This window comes from Heteronotia binoei, chromosome 4 (genome assembly GCF_032191835.1).
Source record: "Heteronotia binoei isolate CCM8104 ecotype False Entrance Well chromosome 4, APGP_CSIRO_Hbin_v1, whole genome shotgun sequence".
NCBI lineage: Eukaryota > Metazoa > Chordata > Lepidosauria > Squamata > Gekkonidae > Heteronotia > Heteronotia binoei.
This window is the reverse complement of record NC_083226.1, coordinates 63945324-63959848: the sequence shown is the minus strand read 5'-3', so window position 1 is coordinate 63959848 and position 14525 is coordinate 63945324. Positions and strand designations below refer to the sequence as shown.

The following is a 14525-nucleotide window of genomic DNA, read 5'->3' as shown; positions in this document are numbered from 1 at the left end:
AACACATTACTTTTGTTTCTGGATTATTTTTCTATAGACAAACATGCCATGAGTTTCTGATTATTTTTCCTGTAGCCCAGATCACTTCCACCAGCCACTAAGCATGACACAATTACTTTACAAAGTAATGTGACACAGAAGATAATATTAGGAAGATATGATGAGGCCTTATCATAGGTACCTGGTAACAGAGTTGACCTTACTGTGATGCAGCCATTTCCAGTTGCTAATTTGAGGTACCACTAAATCATGGCAAATTATCAGTTGTTATGTTTTGTGTGTCTGGAAATTAATTATAAATAGGGAAAAAAATCGTTTAGCAGCAGGGAAAGGAATAAACCCTTTAATGGGGGGGGGGGAGGTGCAGAGGGGTACAGATCTTAGCTCCACCCCCCTCCCTGATGCATCTTCTGGCAAAGCATTGACATGAATGTTCTGCTCAAAGCTACACTGTCTTTCCACCCTTGAGCCAAAGAAAATTAGGACTTTTCCACCTCAAATAAAAACAAGGGGAAAAAGCTATAACATTGTCTATCACTCCCAATTATTATGAAGAAGCTTCTCACTGCCCACATGCCCTCCCCCGAAAAAGAAAACCTGTGTTTTGTCTATATGACAAAACACAGAAGAGTCATTAAATTAAAGGGACAAATATTGCACATTCTTTAGTGCTAAATCTCTCAAAGCAACTTGTTATGGTTAATCGTCCTTCACAGCATGGACATAGAACATAATCATTTCATGATAACAAAGTAAATTTAAAAAGATAAGCTTGATGAAAAATGAAGAACTGATATTGGGTTAATTTATTCATGTTTGGTTTTATTCATTCAAGACAGAGTAATAGTCTATTTAAATTTCTGATGAGATTCCAAAGTTATTCTGGGAACAATGCCTTGATAAGCCATACCATGTGACTTATTATTAATTACTACAAGTGAAGTATGAAGAGTTACAAGACCTTGAAACAAAACAGGCCTGAATGCAAAACAATAGGCAAGAATACAGGCACAGTTAACTTGAAAAGTGAGGGAAAGCACAGTTCTGTTCATGCATGCCATATAGTTAAATATTGTAAAAGTTGTTATGGAAAGTGGTATGGTGTGGTCAGAATCTGTTTGCAGATGACTCCCCCTTTTATATAAGAAATATCATTAACTAAGTTTGCAAGGTGTATTTTGTTTATTTTATTTTAAATAGGTAAGTAATTTTATTTTAAATATTTCGGTCAGAGTAGGAAACAGCAAAAGGGAGAAAAACCCAACCTGAAAAGGAAGTAAGGAACCTAGAAGGTTGAGCAACTAAAACAGAACAAAATACATCTATTTATTACAAAATGCACAGTAACTACAGATTAAAATAGAATGTAGATAAAAACAGAGAGGTAGTGGGCATCATCACTATTACATCTATATAGAACATAGCATCCACATAGCATTCAGCCAGTTTCCTGGTTCCCATATTCAGTTTCAGAAGTTCAGGGGGGTGGGGGGGAGACTTCCAATAGAAAAAGCAGTGAATTAAATTTCTAAGTGGGATTTTCATAATTTCTAGATCACCTATCCCAACAAATAACCTTTCTTGCTCACCAAATTCATCATTAAGAGTGTGATCTCTCGGAAGGATGGACTGTGAATTTCCAATGTTGCCTCCACCAACAAACCAGTTCACATTGGGATTCCAGCGGTTCATAAAACCACAAAGATGGTTTTCTTCAAAGTTACATTCTGCAGGTGCAAAGAGTATAATTGACACTCTGACCTCACAGTACATAAGTATTTGTTGCATGACGCTATTAAAACATCTGATGTACTCCTACTGGCTACAATCAATTCAGTGTATTGGTAGTTCCTATGAAATACAAGCCATGAGGAGCTTGGGGAGGCAGATCCTCCCCAGCTTCCCCTTTCCTCAGCAAACCTTTGAAAAAAACAATACCGGGGTCAGCAAATACAAGGGCAACATGACTGTAGCATGCAGTAAGGTAGGAGGGGGAACTACTGCATTATTGTAATAAGCAATTCACAGTGTCAAGTTCCATTATTATTATATATACTACTATGAGTCTTAACAAAAAAGGCAGATCATCAATAACATAAATAAATAAATATTGTATTAGCATTATTCTAATCTGAAGTAATATTCCATACTCAGGATGAGTTCACGCTACACTAAATAATGCTTTTTGCAACTCAATTTTTACAGTGTAAGAATATAAAAAATCCACTTGCAAAACACATTATTTAGTATATTGTGACTGCACCCTTAAGCCTTGCTTTTACTGGAAGTAATAAAAATAAAAGTTATACCTATACAGTGGCCCGTAGTTATTTTAATTTCAAAAATTGCTATGCTGGCAGAAATGTCTCTTCCCAACACACCTTCTAGCATGATCTGAAAAATAAGCCAAAAAGAGCATGATGTAAGTTTTAATATCAAAATTTAATTAGTTGGGGTTCTTAGTTCTGCTTGGGATGATAGGACTCTTCCTTGCAGGGATCTCTTAGAGCATGGGCCTATAGCAGGTAACACCTATGGTTTTCAGCTGAAAGGGCACTGAGTTATCTAGTGCAAGAGAATAAGAAAGTTCTGTACATCTATTTTAATGAATCTCTTTCCCAAAATTTAAGTCCAGTAACACTTTAAAGGCCAACAAAATAGCTTTTGTGAGTCATCTCCATCTTATCAGCTACAATTACAGTGTCACATTTATCTGGCAAATATCCTAACTTTTTGAAAACTTGCATTGTCAGAATCTTTTTGTATGCATAAACCCCAAGGAGGACAATTATATAAACTTTTGCCATTTGTATACACTTGCTTGAACTAAGGTCAAAGTGGGAGGTAATCCTATTTGTATTCCATTGAACAAGTTTTGATTTCTTTACTATGTTTGACGGCTTTTACAACTTCCTGACAGATGTTTTGCTAAGAAAACATGCTGCTTTGGCTACAATGGGAAACCCATTGTTAAGTTGTTTTTTGGTAAGCAGGATTTTTGTTTTTAGCAGGAATACACAGGAATGCATATCTGGCTGGCTTGGTGTGAGGGGGTGTGGCCTAATATGCAAATGAGTATCTGCTGGGCTTTGTCTACAAAAAAGCCCTGTGTGAAACAATAGTTACATTGGGGGTGGCCTAATATGCAAATGAGTTCTTGATCGGCATTTTCTACAAGAAAAGTCCTGTCGGTAAGTATATTTGTGCGTATCTAGAAGTCATAGTTGACTTCTGGCAACCCCTAGTGGGGTTTGGACGTGTCAGAGAGATGGCTCTATTGCCTGCCTCTGGTATTCCTTGGAGGTCTCTCTTGGAGGTCTCCCTTCTCAGTTCTTGCCAGAATCGGCCCTGCTTAGCTTCCAAGATCTAATGAGATTGGGCTTGCCTGGGCTATCCAGGTCAGGGCCATCTATAGTTACGTAATTTAATTTTCACAATTACATTTAATTTACAAAAGCTGTTAGTTTTGAATTTATTTTTAATTATTTTAAAGCACATATTATTTATTATATTTAATTATATTCTATGTAAGGCATTCCCATAGAGCTTTTCTAGAAAATTAATCTGTTTTAAAGTCCTTACAGACCATAAAAATTACAGAATACAATAAAGATCAACACATATATGCTATGCTAAATGTTAAAAAGTAAAAAAAAAGATGAACAGAAACACTTCTAAAAAAGATGTTCTCAGTTTAACCCATGCTTAAGAAGAAATAGAGCAATTAACGGACTCTCCATGTATTGCTTTGGGATGGTAGACTCTCACCATCATTCTTCATTTCTGAAATGGTGATTGCCTTTGCTGTTTTCCCACACAACTGATGCTATCCAAACCAAACTTGCTATTCTTTCAATTTGTTAATTTCACTATTTTGCCATTGGATTGTAACTTTGTACTATTTCGCATGCCTAACCACTGCCCACCAGCTATATGCATCACTGCTCACTGTACCCCCATTTCATTGTCTGATGAAGTGTGCATGCACATGAAACCTTACATTCTGAATAAAACTTTGTTGGTCTTAAAGGTGCTACTGGACACCAACTTTGTTCTATTTCTTTAGACCAACACAGCAGCCCACCTAGCTCTATAAAATCACAGTAAGCCCAAGAATCATCATATGCAATATGATTCAGCATGGAAGCTTGGAGAGCTGGATTTCTTCCCTATCCCAGCAGCAGTGATGAATATGAAGGTTGTTTTTTCAACCATGTTCTCATTCTTATTGCTATGTATTAACGTATGTTGTATTTTAGAAGGTTTTATAGAATAGTTATAAATTGTTGTCACTCACTCTGAGCCAGTTCCAAGAGAGTGGGTTAGAAATAAAATAAATAAATAAATAAATGAGAAAAGATGTACAGCGCTACAAAAGACATCACATGCATGAATTCCCTGTAGTATGTCCACTGATTGTAATATTCGTGCCTGGATGAACATTCTTAGAATCGAGCTCATTAAACCCAAACAAGTAACATGTTTAAATAGAATCTAGCTTACAAGAAGTAAATGAAGAATTTTGGTCCAAAGTTATGCTTACCTTGTACTTACTTGTACTGTTTCTGACATCAAGACTAGCTATGAGCCAGCTTTCTGAGGGCTCTGTGGTTGTCCAAAGCAAATTATCAAAGCTTTCTCCTTCTACTCTTAGATACAGATTTAAAGTGGTGGGATCTACAGGCAGTTCGGAAGATGTTGCAATCTGATATATAAGTCTGATACAGCTCCATTCTTCAGAATGTAGTCCAGGACTCAGTAATACAGCTGTGTCACCGTTTGTTCCCTGTGAAGTATCCACAGAAATGTAATGACCTAGTAATGCACAAACAATATCATATTGTTATTTTTTCCAATTATTATTGGAAAGTTATGTGACACTGACCATTAGATAAACATGAGCTGCTTTCTCTTCCATACACTAGGTTTCATATGCTACTCCCCACCCCCATACTAGATTAGATCCTACCAGCTTTTCTGAAGACAAACCTGGGAGGAGGAACCCATTTTTACCTCCCAAATGGCTATGTTAGGGATGCTCATAGCTGCTAGGACAAAAGCTGCAGTGATAGGGTTGCTAGCTCCAAGTTGGGAAATACCTGGAGATGTTGGAAGTAGGGCCTGAGGAGGGCAGTTTGGGGGCATAATGCCATAGAGGAGTCTAACTTCCAAAATGGACAGTTTCTCCAGGAGAACTGATCTCTGTCACCTGGAGATCAACTGTAATAGTGAAAAATCTCCAGCCATCACCGGGCGGTTTAGCAAACATATCACCTGTAGGTTGGCAACCCTATGCAGTAAACTGAGAAATGCTGTGAGATCTAGTTGAAAAGCTTGTAAGATCCCACTCACACACTTCATTTTTTGACACACATGTACACATTCCCATGTTTTACAATAAATACAAGTATTATTTAGGAGGGTAGCACAAAACATTATTTTCCCACAATTCTGCATGTCTGACAAATTTCTAGGACCAAACTGGAAAATTTGTAGCCTTATTGGAAACAAATATGTATACTGCTCTTCCTATATAGTGTTAGTACTACGTATCTTAAGACCAGGGCTACCAAGAACCCAGTTGGAGTGGGGCATCCCCTCCACCCTCAGATCCCACTTTCTGCAGCTGCTTTGAACACTGGCAAGAAAAAAAATTACCGTATTTTTCGCACCATAAGACGCACTTTTTCCTCCCAAAAACTGGGGGGGTGGAAGTGTGTGCGTCTTATGGAGCGAAGGTACCATACGTACCTTCCTCCGGGGGGAGAGGGTGATCCACTGCCTCCGTCCCGGCGCTTCCCGCCCCTGCCTGCCTGGCTCCAGCTCTGACGCTTACAGAAAGCGCTAGGATCGCTCCCTCCACCCTCCGATCCCAGCGCTTGCTTTAAGCATCAGCGCTGAAGCCAAGCAGGCAAGCAGGGAGAAAGCACGCCGCCCCCTCCACAGCCAGCGCTTGCGAAGCGCTGGGTTTGCGGAGGGGGCGGGTGCTTCCTCTGTCCCTGTCTGCCTGGCTTCAGCTTCTGCTGATAGTAAGGGCTGGGTTCGGAGGCAGCCAAGCCTCCGATCCCAGCCCTTGCTATCAGCAGAAGCTGAAGCCAGGCACAGAGGAATCGCGCCCCCCTCCGCAAACGCAGCGCTTCGCGAAGCGCTGCGTTTGCAGAGGGGGGGGTGCTTCCTCTGTCCCTGTCTGCCTAGCTTCAGCTTCTGCTGATAACAAGGGCTGGGTTCGGAGGCAGCCAAGCCTCCGATCCCAGCCCTTGCTATCAGCAGAAGCTGAAGCCAGGCACAGAGGAATCACCCCCTCCTCCGCAAATGAAGAGCTTGGCGAAGCGCTGGGTTTGCGGAGGGGGGGGTGCTTCCTCTGTCCCTGTCTGCCTGGCTTCAGCTTCTGCTGATAGCAAGGGCTGGGATCGGAGGCTTGGCTGCCTCCGATCCCAGCCCTTGCTATCAGCAGAAGCTGAAGCCAGGCACAGAGGAATCACCCCCCCTCCGCAAACCCAGCACTTCGCGAGCACCGGGTGTGGAGGGGGCGGCGTGCTTCCTCCGTGCCTGCCTGGCTCCAGCTCTGATGCTTAAGGCAAGCGCTGGGATCGGAGGGCGGAGGGAGCTATCCTGGCGCTTGCTGTAAACATCAGAGCTGGAGCCAGGCAGGCACGGAGGAAGCACGCTGCTCCCTCCGCAGCCAGCGCTCACGAAGCGCTGGGTTTGCGGTTGGGGCAGCGTGGAGCGATCCCAGTGCTTGCTGGAAGAAGCTGGACCCAGGCAGGCAGGAGCGGGAGAAGCACCGGGATCGGAGGCAGAGGCAGCGGATCGCCGCCCAGGAGGAAGGTGCATCCTATGGTCCGGAGCGCCTTATGGACCAAAAAATACGGTAATTGCCGCCTCATGTACTTGCAATTTTACCAGAAGTGGCAAAGGGTAACTCTAGGAATCACCAGAAACTCTATAGATGGTCCCCAACCTTTCTGAGCTTGGGCACCTTCAGAATTCTGAGACAGGGTGGTAGACACGTCCACAAAATTATTATTTATTTATTATTATTTATTAGATTTATATCCTGCCCTTCCCACCGAAGCAGGCTCAGGAGCTTCACAAAATGCTCATCACAAGAGGCGGAGCCAGCCACAGAATGACTGTCATAGCTTATCTTCAGACCCACAGCAAAGATATTTGTGCTATGGTGGCAGCTGCTGCCAAAACATTTTAAAAAATCTACACAGGCAGTCATATTACAGTTGGCCAATCAGAAGCCCTACTGGACAAAAGTCCTATCTGGCCCTGCCTACTTTTTAAAAACACTTGGTAGGCACCAGGAACAATGACTGCCAGTGCCATGGCACCCACAGGCGCCATGCTGGGTATCTGATCTATGATTTTACCTACAGCTACCATGTGCCACTTCTGGTAAGTACAAATGGCTGCAATTTTTTAAAGAAAACAGTTCTCTTGCAACTCTGCCTCCTCCAGAACCCTCCTACCAGTTGACAGGAACTGCCTGGCAACCCTTTGTTAGACACATGTATGCCCCTCATGTCTAAGGTTGCAATCCTAAACACACTTACTAAATAAACACATACTTACTAGCACTTCTACATAAAAATGCTTAGTATTATGAACCATGAGTAACATGAGAAATGGCCCCAGTCAAAAGGAAGAATAGAATTGCCTAAGGTATAAGTCACAAACAAGTTATTTATATGTTTCTACACATTAGTGTATTCCATTCCAATATGACTGGGTGTCACAATAAAAAACAGTAGAGAAACAGTAACATTATCTATCCTTTGCAGGGTTGCCAGGCACATCATGGCAACTGGTGGAAGATGGGGAAGGCGGGTACTTACTGTTGGAAGGGGAAGCAATAGGTGCTGGGGCAATGATATCGCTTCTGGTGTGACCCAAAAGTGACATCACCATGTAGGGATGCTCTGGCATTCACCCAAAACTCTGTGATTCAACTGTAATTGCCGGGGATGCTGATTCCGCGCCCCCCCCCCCCCCATTTTTGCTGGGGAATTTCCTCCTACCATCCAACTGAGCAGTGGCAGGCAATAGCAGCTGGGGACAGATGTCTCCCACTGCCAGCAAGCAGCTGGCAACACTAATGATTTGCCAGAAGCCAATATTTTGAGGACAATTCCCAGCTAATACTATTAATTTTGGAATTTCTCCAGGATATCCTAAGTGTGCCAAAGTCAAGGAACCATTATAGCCACAAATGTCCTCAACAGAAAGGAATCAGATTAGCAATACAGATGCTACGAAAGCTGTCTATCAAATTATTTCCAGTTTAATCATTTTCAAAACACATCACTGATAAAGCAATTTGACACAACATAATTTGCCATGCAACTAGGCTAACACACATGATTGTGTGGAGTGCCACTACAGGGGACCATTTTCCTATAGAAGCCATTGCAGAACTGTAACATTTGCAATTATAAGCCTTTAGTAAGCCTGTAACCCGAGGCAAACATAAACTCAGTTATCAACTCCATTAAAATCAATAGGATTTACTTTTGTGTTAAGGTGTTAGGATGGAAGCCTGGAGTTCAACAGTCAGAAAATATAATGGTAACAAAAATTATTCATAAACATTCTAATTGTTTTATGTATACCAATAATTGCTGTGACCTGTTAAGCCCAGGCTAACCCAACCTTGTCAGATCTTTGAGACTAAGCAGGGCCAGCCCTGGGTAGTACTTGGATAGAAGACCACCAAGGAAGTCCAAAGACTTCCAGAGGCAGGCAATGGCACATCACCTCCAAATTTCTCTTGCCTGGGAAACCCTATGGGGTTACCATAAATTGGCTGCAGCTTGATGGCAGGGGATAAGGAGGAGAATTAACATCACTGTATCTTATTCTCAATCAGGCCACAGAATGTGAATCAAAATCAACATGATGAAACAAGGGCCAGATGGGGGATTTTTCTATAAACCTGAGGGAAGCCCCAAGTTTTGCAGAAAAATCTGAAATCTTTTTTTAAAAGCAGACGCAGCACCTTTAGCTTTAAAAAAATGAATTCCTATTAAGATCTCACGAGAATATATTCTGACATTCTGGTGGTCATTTTATGGTTTGCTAGACCACCAGCATAGTATTGCTGAATCTTCCAAACCTTGGTTTATATCAGAAAGGTAGGGAAAACAGGGAGGGACTAGGAGACCACAAACAGCCTTGGAAAAGACCCCCTCCCTGCCCTGCCATGTTCCTTAGAGGAGAGAGGACTCACCAAGGCCAGTCCTGGCATCAGTCACCAAACATGCTCAGCCCAGCAGCAGCCACCATGTGACATGCTAGACACTACTCCAAGTTGCACAATTTGACCAGGCTTGGTGGTGGCCACAGTGCAACTCACTACCATGCAACTTGTAAGACAGTAATTCAGGGCTTTTCTTGTAGAAAAAGCCCAGCAGGAACTCATTTACATATTAGGCCACACTCCCTGACATCACCAATGTTTCACACAGGACTTTTTTGTGGAAAAAGCCCAGTAGGAACTTATTCGCCTATTAGGACACACACCCTGACACTAAGCCAACCGGAACTGCGTTCCTGTGTGTTCCTGCTCAAAAAAAAAGCCCTGCTATAATCTATATCTATTCCCAACATGGTCTCATGTGTGAATACAGAGACTGAGGCCCTGAACAGACAAGACAGATTTTTCTACAGGTTTGCACACACACACACACACACACACACACACACACACCAAAAAATAGAAGAAGCACCTGTAGCCACAACAGTTTTGCCAGACTTCAAGTCTTGGTTTCTGTCAGTAAAAACAGGGAGAGGGCTGTGTTCTTTCCATTATTGTTTTGGCCTCTGAGGGAGGATTTATTAGGACCAGGCCTGGCAGCAACCAGCATGACTTCCCAGCACCATGCACAGTTTTCCCAATGAAAAGCTACCAGGAAAGGAAGGAATGAAAACTGCAGACAGGGTGCAGATAAGGCAGGTGGGTGGGGAGAAAGAAGTAGGGAGAGGCTATAGGAGGTTCCAGAGAAGGGAAAGAGGAGGGGGGGGTTAGATGACCCCTGCAAAGCCTTGAAGTTTCCCCCACTTGTAGCAGTGTATGCTTTATGATGACAGGTTATACTTCAAAACCCACCCTGTAATTTAAGGTTAGAACTAGTCTTATTTTTGCTTTAAACCAGAAACCTTTGCAAACAATGCCATTTCACATTTATAGAAGATTTTTAACAGCACTGCAGGCTCAATTATATATGTGCCAATGTCAAATCACCAAGTATAGGAATAAAATGCTTTGTACATCACAAACATACTGTTTTCTCTCTCTTAAATGGTCATTTGTTTCAAAATGTCATGGTGTCTACTCCTCTTCAGTGTCAATGTTTGGTTCCTCTTGTCCCAACTGCGTTGTTGTTAGAACAGAACTGAAGGAAGGACAATGGCCTGCCAACCTTGTCCTGACTCCATCTTAAGACTCAGAAGGCAGCAGATAAGCCTTCATGTACCTTGACCTATGCAAGAATGCTGAGGGTCTCAGAATGTGCTGCCCTTTCACCTCCTTCCTGGAATCCACATTTGGAGTTACAAGCTTATGTAAACATTGGTTGTTTCATTCTGTACATTGTTCGTCAATGATTGTGTACAGAGGAATGTATAAAATAAAACAACGCAACCACTGTCAGGGAGACACAAGCAGGATGGACAGACTGGTGCGTGACCCTTATCTCTGAATCGTGTGTCATTACTACATGTGGCGCAGCGAACAGGGACCCTCTTACAAACGTCTGGAACAGACCACTTCGAGTGCACTCCATCGTTCTAAACGACCCCTTCATTTGTGAGTATGGGAGGACAGTTCTCGCAAAACCAGCAGAAACATTTGGAGGAGCTGCAGTTCCTCATTCAGAAGTACGGCAGGTCCCTGACTTCTGGGCAACTTCAGACTCTTGTACAAGACGTCAGTAAGCAGTGCCCCTGGTACCTGGAGGGAGGTTCTCTTAAACTTTGGGACTGGGAGAAGCCCCGAGCTTCTGTTGAACTACTTCAAGCCTGGCATAAATGCAGGTATGCAGAAGAGAAATTTATGCCCGTTTCTAACACAAGCCAGCTCTCCAAAGATTGTCCCCTGGTGTTCAACTGGTGTTCAACTTGTGCCCCTTGCCCCTCCTCTTCTTCCTCCTCCTTCTCCTCCTCCTCCACCAACGGATCCACCCGTGGACTCACTATCTAATGCCCCGGGACACATTGTCTGTGAAGTTTTGGAGAAGGAACTTGATCAGGCTAAACTGGACAATGTCTCAGAATTGGCAGAAATGTCTATTAGTTGGCCCTGAGCAGCTGACAGGGGAAGAGTTGCCTAACCTTTTATCGGTTTGCCCAGTAGTATATGCAGAGAATGAGAGTAGGCAACAGATAGTTAACTGTACTGTATTGCCCCATGCTGTTTTAAGTGACATTCAAAAGGCTATCAGAGACATAAGGGGAACCAATGTACAAAGTCTTTTAGAAGGACTCTCTAATGGATACACTGTGATTTCTCAAGATTAGAAAAATATGGTGGGTATGATGTTAACTCTTGGGCAGTATGTAGTATGGGACAGTGGATATAATTTGGCTGATGTTCAAGGGCGAGCAGCCCATAGTTTTGCAACTGTCTGTCAAAAGCCACAAGAGCTCTGTTTAGACCTTATCAATTGTCTTCAGGCAGCAATCAGAAGACAGGTTGATAATCCTGATGCAGCAGGAGAATTGATGATGAAATTGGCTAAGGAAAATGTTAATTTGGCTTCAGGAAGAGCCCCATGGTGCAGAGTGTTAAAGCTGCAGTATTGTAGTCTTGAGCTCTGCTCATGGCCTGAGTTGGATCCTGGCGGAAGCTTGTTTCAAATAGCTGCCTCAAGGTTACTCAGCCTTTCATCCTTCTGAGGTTGGTCAAATGAGTACCCAGTTTGCTGGGGAGAAAGTTTAAAAGACACACTTTACTTTGCAACAGTGCTCAGTGCAACAGGCTGAAGTTGTTGCTAGAAAAACTCTATTTACAAAGGCATTTCAACTTAATAGTTGACACTTGTATGCATTAAATTTAATTAATCGACTTCCTGGTAAATGTATCACTTCTCAAATTGACTCAAATTTGATTGGCTATATTTTTAATCTTGCAGTTTTTAATTTCTGGCTGTGAGTTAACTTTTTTTCATTTCAAGCCATCCTAATCTTCCTGGCTTGATTGCTCAGGGTGATGCATGCTGATAAGATTTAAAAGGTGTTACCTCTGTATTTACTAATCCCTCTCTCAGTCATAGTTATTTTCACCAGAATGCCAAAGCCTTTGTCAAACAGTTTTTATTAAATTTTGATCAGGACAATGGTCCATCCAGTCCAGCACTCTATGTCATATAGCGACCAATATATGTTTCAGTTTGGTGTAGTGGTTAAGTGTGTGGACTCTTATCTGGGAGAGCCAGGTTTGATTCCCCACTCCTCCACTTGTAACTGCTTGAATGGGTTTGGGTCAGTCATAACTCTGGCAGAGGTTGTCCTTGAAAGGGCAGCTGCTGTGAGAATCCTCTCAGCCCCACACACTTCACAGGGTATTTGTTGTGGGGGAGGGAGATAAAGGAGATTGTGCGCTGCTCTGCAGCTCTTGTGTGGAGGGCAGAATATAAATCCAATGTCGTCTTCTATGCATACACACAAACACTCACACACATGTGTATAGATAGACAGACAGACAGACAGACACACAGACAGACAGAGACAGACAGACAGACAGACAGACAGACAGACAGACAGACAGACAGACAGACAGACAGACAGATAGATAGATAGATAGATAGATAGATAGATAGATAGATAGATAGACAGACAGACAGACAGACAGACAGACACACACACTGTGGCTAATAGTAACTGATGGACCTCTGCTCTATATTTTTATCCAGGCCCCTCTTGGGGCTGGCTATGCTTGTAACTGCCACCACCCCCTGTAGCAGTGAATTCCACATGTTAATCATCCTTTGGGTGAAGTACTTCCTTTTATCTGTTTTAACCTGACTGCTCAGCAATTTCATTGAATGCCCACAAGTTTTTGTATTGTGAGAAAGGGAGAAAAGTACTTCTCTATTTTCTCCATCCCATGCATAATCTTGTAAAGCTCTTATCATGTCACCCCGCAGTCAGTTTCTCCAAGCTTCAAGTGTTTTAACCTTTCTTCATAGGGAAAGTGTTCTCTAACAAACTGTGGCAAATGGATGTCACACATGTTCCCTCATTGGCTCCTTGGAAATTTGTTCATGTGTATGTAGACATCTATTCAGGTGTCTTATGGGCCACTCCTCAGGGGAGTCTGCTATGCATGTTATTGCTCATCTAATTGCTGCCATCACTGTCCTGGGCAAACCTCAAAAGACAGACAATGGCCCTGCCTACTGTTCTGCTGGTTTCCAAGAATTTTGTATACAATAGGACATCAGTCTCAGTCAAGGTATTCTGTATAATTCCACAGGTCAAGCTGTTGTGGAACATGCTAATCAGACATTGAAAACCACTCTTCAAAAACAATTAAAAGGAGTGAAAATGAAGGTTCCTACCCAAATGTGGGTTCAGGAACAATTGAATTTGGCCTTATTAACTTGGTATGGTTCAGTGCCCCTTTGTTAACTGAGGGTGCCGGCATGCTGCTGTGTTCTCTCTTACAGGTCCTTTGTGGGTTCTGGCATTTGTGTTCACCTGGCTAAAGATGGCATGGCATCAGGATCTCCTAAATCCACTTCCCAATTTCAATCTCAGCCTCAAACGAGAGATTGTGTAATGCCCGCAGACCCAGACAGTTCGTGATATCACATGAGGGGGATGTGAAGCGTCTAACTAATCCAGCTCAATGAACGTTGGAAGAGGCTGGGCAAGAGCCATCTCCAGAGGACTTGGTGGCTGCTGTATTTGCACAGCTAACAAACTTTGTTGTTTATGAATTTTGTCTCCTGTCAAGGCTATTAGTTTTGGAGATAGTCTTCAGTTCAATATTTGGGAACGTTTAGCTAACACTAACAATATTTCACATCTTTGTTTGACACAACACTGATTTACACATTTTATTAGGAACCTGCCTAATTCCTGTTTGCAAGGCTCCAGGAACTGATACAGCTCTTGGTAAATGTTTAAATGAATCCCAAATCTCTTATGCAACTTTACCCAACTGGCATTCCCACCATAAGCCATTGCATGGTTGCCTGCAAACAGTTGCCTCCTTGTGGAAATGTAGTATAACAATTAATGTAACCAGTAATCGTAGTCTTTGAACTTTTAGTTATATTCCTGCTAATATATCTCTTTCTGTATGTTGTTTAAGTCACCTTGCTGTAGTGTTGCCTCAAAAATCCTGGCTAATGGAACCTCTCTGCCTGATGCATTAGCAGAGAAACTGTCCCCTTAGACTCTACCTGTGATTCTTCTGATATGGCATTATTATCTCAGACTGATTATGTGTCTTATTTACAGTGTTGCTTTGTACAATGTTTGCCTTCCTGAAGCAGCCTGTCGGCTGCAATGTA

General features: G+C 42.5%; 1 protein-coding gene across 2 annotated transcripts in view; it reads right to left on the bottom strand.

Annotated features, from left to right (window-relative positions):
• Positions 1-14525, bottom strand: part of MAMDC2 (MAM domain containing 2) — a 105671-nt gene that overhangs the window by 42623 nt on the left and 48523 nt on the right. For both annotated transcript variants that reach the window (XM_060237446.1, XM_060237445.1), the window contains exons 3-5: positions 4544-4815; positions 2310-2394; positions 1590-1727 (exon numbers count right to left, since the gene is read on the bottom strand). In XM_060237446.1, the coding sequence (XP_060093429.1) occupies positions 1590-1727; positions 2310-2394; positions 4544-4815 (495 nt within the window). The remainder of the gene's footprint in view (positions 1-1589; positions 1728-2309; positions 2395-4543; positions 4816-14525) is intronic.